The 12,469-nt window shown below is 38.5% G+C and overlaps 1 protein-coding gene across 1 annotated transcript; it reads left to right on the forward strand.

Annotated features, from left to right (window-relative positions):
• Positions 1-401: 401 nt before the first annotated feature.
• Positions 402-12,461, forward strand: LOC121304527 (ferrochelatase, mitochondrial-like). Its single transcript, XM_041235704.1, has 5 exons — positions 402-2,372; positions 3,916-4,027; positions 7,372-7,520; positions 9,684-9,818; positions 12,298-12,461. The coding sequence occupies exons 1-5, from the start codon at positions 2,333-2,335 to the stop codon at positions 12,444-12,446; spliced, it is 585 nt and encodes a 194-aa protein (XP_041091638.1). The 5' UTR covers positions 402-2,332; the 3' UTR covers positions 12,447-12,461.
• Positions 12,462-12,469: the final 8 nt, after the last annotated feature.

Raw genomic sequence — 12,469 nt, forward strand, 5'->3', positions numbered from 1 at the left:
ATTGGATACACAATGGCTACAGCATTTTTCAGACCAGTCCAAAGCATTTCTGTTGGATCGAGATCTGGTGATTGCAAAGGTCAATCCAGAAGTTCTATTCTTGAGTAATTCCAGAGTTGAGAGCTATAAGAAAAGAAACAGCGCTAATCAGCCTACCAGCAGATGGTATCATTATACTTTTTAGAATGTTTTGATACATGGCTGCATTCATTCGATCTTCAACCGCATGAATGTTTTCAGTCCCTGAAATGCTGAAACACCCCATATCACGATCGAACCACCTCCATGTTTAATTGCAGGTACAAGGTTTTCTTCATTGAAGGCTTCCTCTTTTTCTCCATACATTATGGTCCATTTTCGGGGGGGGGGGGGGGTGGGGGGTAGTAATATTTTAGACTTATCGGACCAGAGGATTTTGTTGATGAATACTTCAGATTTCTGTTCATATTTCTTGGCTTATTTAAGATGGTTTGTTTTATGCATTTTCTTTTAAAAGTGGTTTGCAGTGAGGTCTGCGTATAACACTCTTCTGTGTTCTCTGTCCTCTGTACAGTTCTTTCACATTCTATTATGTCTGATGCTTAAATCTTTCTTTAAGTCCTTGGCTTTTAATCTTGGATTTTTTTTTAATTGCCTACCTGCTATGCCTGTAATTTTCTTTGGATATCCACTTCTTTCAAACATTAGCTCTGTGGTACGATACTTCTTGATTATTATATACTCTGATTGTGGATAGTGCTATTCTGTATTTATTTGATACTGTCTGTAGGTAGTTTGCTATGGGTGCTTTTCTCAACGTAAATACAACTCCTTTGTCTTGACCATCATCTGCTGCATTTGTCAAAACGTTCTTCAGCAGATCTTGGAAACTACCTCTTTCTTTTTCTATGGGCTTTATAGTGCAGCTCAGTTACTGTGTAATAGTTTTCAATTAATGAATACATTTTTAAATCGGTTGCAGTACATTTTACAGACTTTTAATGGAAAGCTGCTAATATTTTTTTCATTAAGTTTTAAGCATGTTTGCACACTTTATTTACAATTAAACAAAGAAATACAGCACCAAAAAAGTAATAATAATTCCCTCCTTGTGAGGGTATACCCTTGGCATGTACTGGAATTACCACAGATAGGAAGTGAGAGGATGTGTAGAACCATCATGTTGTCTTTAGAGTTTTCTGCCAACAAAGCATTGGGCAGAGCTTGATAATAAAAAGAACACCATGATGCCCATACTGTTCTGTTAGTAAACAGGATATAGTGGAATCAAAATATTGACAATACAGAGGACAATGTGCCCAGGCATATTTTTGTATGACTTCTGACATGATATAATGAACATATACAAAGAAAATGGTATGGTATTTTGATATTGATTTGGTACACAAACATTACTTTTCAAGGAAGACAATATGATCTATATTGTTAAAGCCTCTAACAGGGGGATGCAGATCTTTTGACCATAGCTGTACATATAATTTGGAGCCACGAACAGAAACAAGGAAACATCTAACACATGTATATCAAACGGTACGCTACAGTGTTAAGCTCTTTATTCACTGACCCATTGAATAGCAGGCGTAGTGAGTAGGCTGGCATATGAACAGGAATTTTTTAAATAATCGAGACTGCATTACCTACAGAAACTACATAATTTCAACCGCCAATGTTTATCAAATTTTAAAAAAGCAGTTCGGTTATGTCTCTTGTGAAGAATGTATAGTGTGCTGCCTTTGGGGAATATACCGTGTTTTTCTTTTTTTCAGATTCTATGAATGAACATTATGTATTGTGAATCTTTTAATTTCTCTCATTCGTCTGTGTGTGTGTACTAATGTTGACAGTTGACTGTAATTGATGTAATATTTATCGAATTCGATAATATAACTTTGGGGGAATGAACGGTTTCTACTAATTGCACTCCGGTGCCCATGCAATCCGGTAGTAAATATTGAATTGTAGCACATTACTGGTGTTTGGCGAAGGCACATTTACACGTCTGTGACGTGAATATGCATGCAACATTCCAGGACGAGAAAAGTATAGCATATAGTTGATGATGATATCTGTGTCACTACAGAGCCACACCGACGTGTTGGGGGGTGGAACCTTCGAAACGATCCATCCAGCCCCTCAGTACAAATAACCTGTTGCAACTCAGAACCAGGAGGTCTGGAACATGGAAACTGCAGACAGTTGTCCAATAATCGAGGAATTGGCACACATGTCTAGAATAATATATACAATAAACAGGGAAAGAAAACACTTCTAAGAGGACTTTCTTGTTGAAGTTATTAAAATCACGTCGGGATAATATTTTAGTTAACACAACATGGCTGTTTTGGGAAGTGCAAGTCGGTTGTTACTCAAATGTAAGTGCACTGTACGCAAGCAAATCTAATTTGAAAATACTTGGGTTTTTTTGTTTTTTTCTTTTTGTCTGGTGTTGACATCTTTGATTGTAATCGCGTTGTGACAATTTCTATGAGCATCAAAATGTCTTATTGTTTCTAACAATAAGATGTTTCTGCTGTAGCCTACTCTACCGAATGTTAACTTTATTTTAGCTGAATATTAGTACAACTGTAGTTTTGTTTTTCATTTGTGTTTATTGTTTGACAGATACGACGACCTTGAACTGACTTCCTTTAGTTTTTTTTTTTTTTTTTAAAGTATGTATTATACTTGATTTATGTTATCAATGTGTTTTTATTGTGTTATTGTTGCTAAATGAATACAAACGCTTTCCCCCCATACACTCATTGTGAAAAAATCTAATTAGATAAGCTATAATTAGATCAACACGTCGGGTATATCAGCCATACTGTCCTTCATCTTGCTGTGTGTTACACAACCCGTTCATGAGCTTGTATAACTAGCTTGAGTTTTTATCATGCAGCAGTTGTTACTTAAAACTCTCAAATTTTAAATTGAACAATGTATTTAGTGTTTGGTTTTATTCATGGAATATAATTTATTTCACATGTGAAAATACTTTGTGCCATACATAGCTAGTTATTGTACTATACTACAGCACAACTGCTAGCTACATGTTCCAAGCTGATTTTACACTGGAATACCGAGAGTCAGAATGAATGGTCTACTAGGATTGTAATGATATTGTAACAAAACGCAAAGGAACGAGACTGGAAGCAGGTTTACAGCAAAAGAGTGGGGTCTTTTTTGCAGTACAGGTAGCAAACAGGTTCAGACGATTGTCAGCACAGCACTCGACAACACTCTTTACTCGCATCACCAACCTGAGTGACTGGCAGGTATGGAAAGCCGTTTTAACATTTAATCCTCAATTGCTGATATCAGCAATTTTAATACTGATATCAGTAATGTGTTTCCGATATCAACAATTGTGTTTCCGATATCAACAATTTTATTTTTGATATCAACAGTTATATTTCCGATATCAAAAATTCATGCCAATGAACATCTGGTCTGAATTTGCATGCTAATTAACATCAAGATTCAATTTTGGACTTCAAATTACCCTGGGTATGCCAAGAATGGCATAGCCGATAGTGTTGATAATGTTTTTGATATAAAAAATGCGATTACAATACTGGTATCAAAAATGCCATTTTTGATTGCCATAAGCAATTGAGGATTAAATGTTAAAATGGCTTGCCATAGGCAGGCTGTCCTTAAACAGCACCACAGACATAGACAGTTGAAACACTGTAAAAGCTGTACCCAATCAGAAGTCCAGCCAGCTTATCTCCCCCTACCTCTGACAGATGCAACCCTGTTCCAGTGCCACTTAGCGCCAAACAGTCTCGAGTAAGTCTCTGTAAGAAGCATGCTTTGTGTTTGTGTCTACTTCTGTATGTCTCATATTCCTTCTGTGTCCTATTTATTGTGTGCTGGAACCAACTATGAAAGTAATAGCTTTGTTCTTTACAGTTGTAAAGGGTAGCAGTGGTAGAACATTGTGTGCCAGTAAGCAATTCCGATGGCAGTCCAGAGCAGCAACAAAGCAGACAACAGCTGCCACACCACAGTCTCAGGAACAGAAGTATGTAAAAGGTGACAGCCAGGTTGATACATTGATTGGGGCTCTGTGTATTTAAGAAGCTGAGATACTGGTCAGCTAAACCATTTGAGAATAAATAATTTTAATAAAGTACATCTCTGCAGCTTTCACATAGAGATATGCTACAATGAAATCTAATGCTCCAAAATAAATATGCTAAATTGATGGGGTTTTTTTGTAAATTAGATCAAACTGTGAAACGCAATGATCAGATAAAAACTGCCTCATTTATTGGGTTGGTGTACAATTTTGTGTTATAGAGTTTTATTAAATGTGGATCTAGTGTACATGAATATTTTTCAACACTCATTTATAGGATGTAGGATTCAGTCGAGCCATTTTGTTTCAGTTCTATGCTATATTTTTCTTTTTGTTTAAGACCCATTTCTGAAAGTTTAGTCGGTTACCATGCCTTCTTCACACAGACGTGGCTGTTTGTTATTTCGTCGGCTTACGAAAGGCCGTCGTGCATTTTGTCTCACTCAACCCGAGTCAAAGGTGGGTCGCTGGGACCTGGGAAAACCCAGGTACGACCCAGGTGTGCGGGTTCATACTACGCAGGATTGTGACCCGGGGTAGCCAGAACCCAGGTCGGTGTGCAAGTGTGAAAGGGGTTTTAGATTAGTACTTTCTGGAGTCATAAGAACATAAGAAAGTTTACAAACGAGAGGAAGCCATTCGGCCCATCTTGCTCGTTTGATTGTTAGTAGCGTATTGATCCCAGAATCTCATCAAGCAGCTTCTTGAAGGATCCCAGGGTGTCAGCTTCCATAAACCACACTTTCTTATGGAGTGTTGTCTCCTGTAAAAGAAAATGCAAGCTGATATTTAAACTTCGTTGTAGTGCCTGGATCAGTCTATCTTACAGTAAAAATATGGAAAATGGAAAATATGACCTTGTGTTCTGTCAGTATTCATTTTTGAGACAGGGAGATTGACACTGTTGTCTGGGTAACAGTTTCTAAAATAATTAAATTATTATTATATATATACAGTACCTATAGAAAGTCTACACCCCCTTTCAAAATGTTCACCTTTGGTTGCCTTATAGCTTAAAATGCATTAAAATAGTTTTGCTTTTTTTTCATTTATCGACACATCCTACCCCACCACTTCCAAGTGAAAAAAATATTCTAGGAATTTGTAGAAAATTAGTAGAACATAAAAACTGAAATAGCTTGGTTAGATAAGTGTCCAACTCCCTTGTAATATCAATCCTGAATTAGCTCAGGTGTAACCAGTCGCCTTCAAAATCACACACCAAGTTCAGTGGCCTCTACCTGTGTTAAATTGTAGTGATTCACATGATTTCAGGATAAATTCAGCAGTTCCTGTAGGTTCCCTATGCTGGGTAGTGCATTTCAAAGGAAAGACTCAACCATGAGCACCAAGGCGCTTTCAAAAGAACTTCGGGACAAAGTTAATGAAAGGCACAGATCAGGGGATGGGTATAAAAAAAGGCCTTGAATATCCCTTGGAGCATGGTCAAGATGATTATTAAGAAGTGGAAAGTGTATGGCACCACCAAGACCCTGCCTAGATCAGGCCGTACCTCCAAACTGGATGACTGAGCAAGAAGGAGACTGAGTAGAGAGGCTACCAAGAGGCCAATGGCAACTTTGCAAGAGCTACAGGCTTTTATGGCCAAGACTGGTCAAAGTGTGCATGTGACAACAATATTCCAAGCACCACAAATCTGACCTGTATGATAGGGTCGCAAGAAGGAAGCCATTACTCAAGAAAGCCCACTGTGAATCCCATTTGAAGTATGCAAAAAAACACTCGGGAGATTTTGTAGTCATGTGGCAAAAAAGTTTTGCAGTCTGATGAAACTAAAATTCAACCTTTTGGCATAAAAGCAAAGCGTTACGTTTTGTGCAAACCCAACACACGCATCACCTAAAGAACACCATCCCTGCTGTGAAGCATGGTGGTGGCAGCATCGTGTTATGGGGATATTTCTCATCAGCAGGGACTGGGGCACTTCTCAGGAGAGAAGGGAAAATGAATGGAGCAAAGTACACAGACGTCTTTGAGGAAAACCTGCTGCCGTCTGCAAGAAAGCTGAAACTGGGACGGAAGTTCACCTTTCAGCATGACAACAACCCAAAGCACACAGCCAAAGCTACACTGGAGTGGCTAAGGAACAAAAAGGTGAGTGGCCCAGTCAGAGCCCCGACATAAATCCAATCTAAAATTTGTGGCATGAGTTGAAGATTGCTGTCCATCAACGCTCCCCAAGGAACTGGACAGAGCTTGAACAGTTTTGTAAAGAAGAATGGTCAAATATTGCCAAATCTAGGTGTGCAAAGTTGGTAGAGACCTATCCCAAAAGACTCATAGACACATATATATAAACTGCTTACCAAGTTACCAAAAGGTAGTTTGTTTACTGGTGTTATGGGCATGTGCGTGACTGCAGCACACTGATATGCGACCGGGAGCTGGCCCTAAGGTTCCAATGTATAGGGCAGTGTTCTTCAATTGGCGGCCTGTCTGGCCTTCTGTCGGGTGTCAGTTGCAGTGCTGCCAACTGGGGGTTTTTTCATTGTGTTTTGCGGGAGAAAATTATACTGATTTTGGGCGGTTTTAGCAAAAAATAGTTGTTTTTTTTAAACAAGAAATCTCTGCCGTGATTGACATAACACATCGAATCAGAATTGGAGCAAGAGCAGCACACACATAAAAAGTAGGGCTTTTTATTCATGCTCATATTTTTCAGTTTCCATTGTATTTAAAAAGAAGTAATTTTAAGGGAGCTCATCTTTTACCGTTGAAAGTAAATAGCCAAGTAGTCTCTTTTTTTTTAGGGTGGTTAATTGCTAATCCAGGAGCCACAGCCAAAGGCTTCTGCAATACTGCAGTCTCAATTAAGCACTCACCATAATGGCATGCAAAAACAACTAAACATATTAACAGTGCTACTCCACATACTCCCTTGAATAAAATAACAAACTGCTTCCAAGTAGCACCAGCTTAGCGATTAAAAAGAGGAGGGCAAATCACAATGCCATTAGCACTGGATTTCTTGTCTGAGATCGTCAAAGCCTTTATAAATGACACAAACTGCACCAATCTCAGTCATCCAGCAGCACAGAACAGTTTAATTGGGGCAGCCTCTTATTCGGGATTTATGTTACATGGCGTCCCAGTAAAGCAGTGCACACTGTATTTTAATAACTAAAAACAGGAGGCATGTCTCAAAGCATCTGTGAAATATATTGTGCACTAATAATAATTAAAGTGTGATATTTAATGCAGACTGCAATGGGTTACTACACTAACTTTTATGATTTTTGTTTGTTTTGTTTTGTTGTAAATTGCAGTAAACTTGCACCATTTATTGCCAAGAGACGCACCCCAAAAATTCAGGAACAGTACAGCCGAATTGGCGGAGGCTGTCCGATTAAGAAGTGGACCACTCTTCAAGGAGAAGGGGTGGTGAAATTGCTGGATGAGATGTCTCCAGAGACAGGTAAGTGTTGTCTTGCATCAGTTTGAGTTTTCAGTATTAACTACAAAAGCACGGAGTGAACAGGCAAGTGCATTCACATTGCCAGTCTCAAAAAATGAAATGGGAACGCAACAGAGTTACGCTCGCCTCGGGTTAAACGTGTATGGCAGTAGCCACATACAAACGCTGAGGGCAAGGGTCACGCATCAGCACTCCCTGGGAGGAAAATATGTAGTGTGAAATTATCGCGTTCAACCCTGAGACGAATCTCACCCCCTAGGTTGTAGAGCACGACAAACGTGAATGCAGGCAGGGCTGAACTCGGATGATTCACCCCAGGGCTGCCCCATGGCGACTCAACACAGGATTGGATGGTGTAGTGTGAAAACAGCTATGCACACAAAATACAAAAAATACAAGAACTACCAGTGTCTCACTGACTTTTGTTGGCTTGAAAGTGACATTTCTGTAAAACCTGAAACTTTGAATGTGTAGTTGACAATATTCCCTTCATAGAAAATGATCATTTAATGCTTGTCTACAGCTGGTTTCGGTAGGGTCTTTGTTACACCGTATTAAACCCCAGTCACCACTAGAAAAGAGCTGCAGACGAGCAACAATTGATTACTGTCCACTATCAATTCCCATAACAGCTAAGCTAGGTGGGGACAATAAAAGCCTTCATTTTCTATGAAGAGAATATTGTCAACTACACATTGAAAGTTTCATGTTTTATGGAGAAAACAATTTGAGTGATTGGTTTTACTCGTCTCGGGCTCCCTGTTGATCTATTGTTCATTTTAGCACAGCCATTTGGCATGCTTTAGTGTACTTTCCGTGTCAGTTTAGAAAACTACAAGTCAGATACAAAAGGACTAGACTGGAGTTTCTTAAAGTAGAAAAAAGAAAAACATGGAAAGAAAGCCACTCAGTGGCCAGAGGATAATAGGTTTTCTAAAATACCTGGAATAAAAGAAGCAATCCCAGTGGCTAACAAGTGTTGTGACAGGGTAGCGGCGCTGGCAAGGCTTATTACTGTCGGAGAGATTCGGACACAAGAAGCTGCAGTTCTAACACTACAAACCATGTTTATAGGCATACCTAAAACAACCAAGACTGGTCAATTTTAATTAAAAACAGTGCAAATATTATAATGAAAGGACAAACAATTGAATATAAGTTGTAGTTTTATTTAGGAAAGTCATATAAAGTATCTACACAACCAAAACATTGTAAATAAACAGACATTTGAACCTGCCACAGCTATGTAAATGTGTTGCCATACCAGCACAACTTGCAACTTTTAGAACAACTCAGCCACTTACTTGACAATCCACTTTTGTTAAGGTGCAGTAGGGTGGGAGGTGCCATTTTGTAAGCACGATTCTGCTTTTTAACGTGCCTGGGGATGCAGATATTGAACCGTATTTAAACACCCTGTTGTGTGTACGCTCACTATTATTTTGGCCCATATGGTTAAAAGGACAACCCTGTTGCACCTTTGGTAATTTACAGAAATATGTTTGCTCAACTGGCCTAGTCTGGGTTTTCCACTTCTTTCTCCTCTGCCTTTTCACTTGAACATTTTTGTCCAGTTATTAGGTTAACGTTCAGGAATGTTAAATCTTCTGAAAGGTTGCAACATCATTTAAATATAATACTTTTATAGCACAAGTATAAATTGTATCCGCACAGTTGAAAAACAATTTGTAAAAAAAAAAGTCTGATAATAACATTATGGAGCAAGTGGATTACTGAAGTGTTTTTAACGTTGAGGGTAATGCTCATAAAGTGATGTACTAGACAGAAACGAGTCAATCGGTCTGAGTAAGTAATTAAGACATGGCTTCAAGGAGTTGGCAGTTAGCATTGCAGAAACGTTGGACCTCAGCATTCTGCCATTTAGTGATTCAGTAGCAGGGTGTTAGTGTCTCCTGGTGATTAGATAACAAGCACCAGTGAACATTTGGGAGGCTGCTGTGCAAGATGGTCTGTGGGGATTTCCAGGGCTTGTTTATAATCACTGTGCAGAAGGAGCTGATTCACCTTCTCTTTGGTGCCTCAGTTATATGAGAAAAAAAAAAACTAGGGCAAGCATATATCTGTTAATAGCATAGGCCACTGAATCAAGCTGTATTGTCTTGCCAATATACCTACTAATGGTCTGTTTTCCTCTCTTGGCAGCTCCCCACAAGTTTTACATTGGCTTCCGTTACGTCCATCCACTTACAGAAGAAGCCATTGAAGAGATGGAGAGGGATGGAGTGGAAAGAGCTGTAGCTTTTACTCAGTACCCACAGTATAGCTGTTCAACAACAGGTAACATGAGCCCTATCTGCCAGTATTATGTGTAAAATCATACACCATAAGCACGATACACCTTAACTAAAGCAGGTTACAGCTATATCGCGGTAGAAAATAATATACAACTGGTTAATTTTTTTCAATTTAAGAAACCAAAGATTGCCATGACTTAGAAAACGATTCAGTACCATCAGCTTTGAGCTCTAGTGGGCGTCTGTTAAATTGTAGATGCCCGCTGGAACATCGCAGCATCAGCTGAAGCAAATAAAAAAATGATTCCATGCTAGTGCCAGTTTTTCATTTTGATTGCAGTAGTGAAAGCTCAGGTCACATCTACTGGACAGCATATACTAAACCAAGACACGATTGGTCCAAACGTGTTTTATTACCAGCCAGCCAATCAATACTTTGCACGGGTGAAAGCAATCACTCCCATACCCGCAACTGCCAAGTCAGCCAATCACAGCCTGGAGCTCGACTGGTGCTCAGACAGCATCTTTCAACAACAACAAACCGACACAGACAATTTATTAATATTACTCCATTCAGCTAACTGGCACTGTTGAGATAAACTATGAACAACTTTGACAAGTAAAAGTTTATTTGGTAACTAGGTAAATCTAGGTAAGTGTAAGGTTTTTTTAAAGAAAATAATGAGAACAATTATTTTCTGATGGCGATAGTGCCCTCTCGATGAAGGCTGTAAAGTGTGATAGTTGACCATGACTTTCATTAGCACCCTTGCCTTCTCATTATTTTCTGTTATTTTTTATTTATTTATTTTTTAAAACCTAGATTTACCTTGAAGTAGTAATGATTTGTTGGGTAGCCTTCCACTGAGAAGTGTAAGGAAAATAGTCACATGAATCATTTTTTTTATAAAAAAATTTATATGATGCTAAACTGACTAAAACTGCCAAAAACAAAAGTATTAAAAAAAAAAAATACAATTTTAGCTGAGCTCCCAAACCATTGTAAACCTGGAATATGCAATAAACCTGGAATATGCAGTAAACCTGAGCGACACTGCAAAACAAACAAAAGGAATACTGCAGACAAATATCTGGGTGCTCCTTTAAATTGGATACTTCTGTGAGCAGGTCAATTAATTTTTTTTATTAAGGTAGCTTCATTTACTGTGCATGTATTGAAATATTAATTTAATTAGTATGATTTACTTTGTTTCTGCATTTTATCGGCATACAGGTTAAATTCAGGTGTAAGTGCCTTGCCATCGAGTCCTATGTATTGCACAATAGTAACAGCTATAATAAACCTGCACACTAAACATCAACTTTGCGTATGTTTTTTTGTTTTGGCAGGCTCTCAGTTCTAGATTTATTTTTTTGCTGACATTAATTTAGGTGACATTTTAAGTTAGACGTTTCCTCATCAGAAACTGTTTGAAATGCTGCCACATATCTCAGTCCCTTTTGAAGCCAGCGTGCTGATTAAATAATTGCAGTTTTGAAAACTACAAGCTGCAGTTCTACTCAGACGGGATTTGCACCGTACAACCGTCCACGGCGACAATGGTACCAGGAAAGTAGTAAATAAAGTTGAATGTATTAATAGATTATTTTGTTCTTTCTACTTTGTGCCTAGCTGTATAATTCATTGATATGGTAACGCAATAACACTGTATTGATATATTTAAAAAAATAAATAAATAAAAAATGACGTGTGAATAATAGTATGTCCAGTTCTCTGAGCTGCACAAATGCAGTTGTTTTTTTTCGGTTTCACCAAAAACCGATTTGGACGTCAAAAACAGCTGAATTGATCAAATCTGAACCAATCCTAACCGACTTGCATCCCTAGTTTAGGCAGTTAAAAACAACATTAAAACTACCATATTACAGTAATATATATTTTACCATTGCTGTGGCCAATCAATTCATACGTCAAAGCAATGCCATTATCACAATTTTACTACAACTTTAAATTATTGATCTCCTTTTTCTGGTCTGAAATAATATGTATTTCAGTGAAGAGCAGGGCTTGCGCATCTGTGTGAGTCATTTGATCAATAAGCAGTGGTTTTAAAACAGGTGTCATTATTAAGTTGGCCATGCGTTATTTGATGTTCTGTTATTGAGTGATAACACCATGGCTGACCTCCATAAAAAGCAATGAGGAAGCAGTGCCCAGATGTTGTTTAATTCTACGTAATGGCTGCATGTGTTTTGAGTTTTCCTACTCAATATACCTACTGCTAAAAGTTTGCTTTGAACTAAGCCACAGTTTAAATGAATACGCTCATCCAGGTCTACAGATCCAGTGCTCTGATCATTGAACACCATAACTACTGCTGAACATTGGGCCTGTGTGATTTTTCCATTCCTCAGGGCATGTCATGGAGATCGTAGAGAAAAACTGGGCCTGCAGCTCAGCTGAGGTTGCATAGTTACGGAAACCCTGGGGGGAACTAACAAAATTAAATCTAGAGTGATCATTAAAAGCCATATTTTGTGTGTGTGTGTGTGGTTTATAGGTAGCAGTTTAAATGCAATCTACCAATACTACAACAATAAAGGGGAGGAACCAAAGATGAGGTGGAGTGCAATCGACAGATGGCCCACGCACCCTCTTCTTATTGAAGTAAGACATGAAGTTATAAGAACAGGAGTTACAAAGCATTGACAGGCGTCCAGGATGAAACCTGT

The sequence above is a fragment of the Polyodon spathula genome, chromosome 2, assembly GCF_017654505.1.
Source record: "Polyodon spathula isolate WHYD16114869_AA chromosome 2, ASM1765450v1, whole genome shotgun sequence".
Taxonomy (NCBI): domain Eukaryota; kingdom Metazoa; phylum Chordata; class Actinopteri; order Acipenseriformes; family Polyodontidae; genus Polyodon; species Polyodon spathula.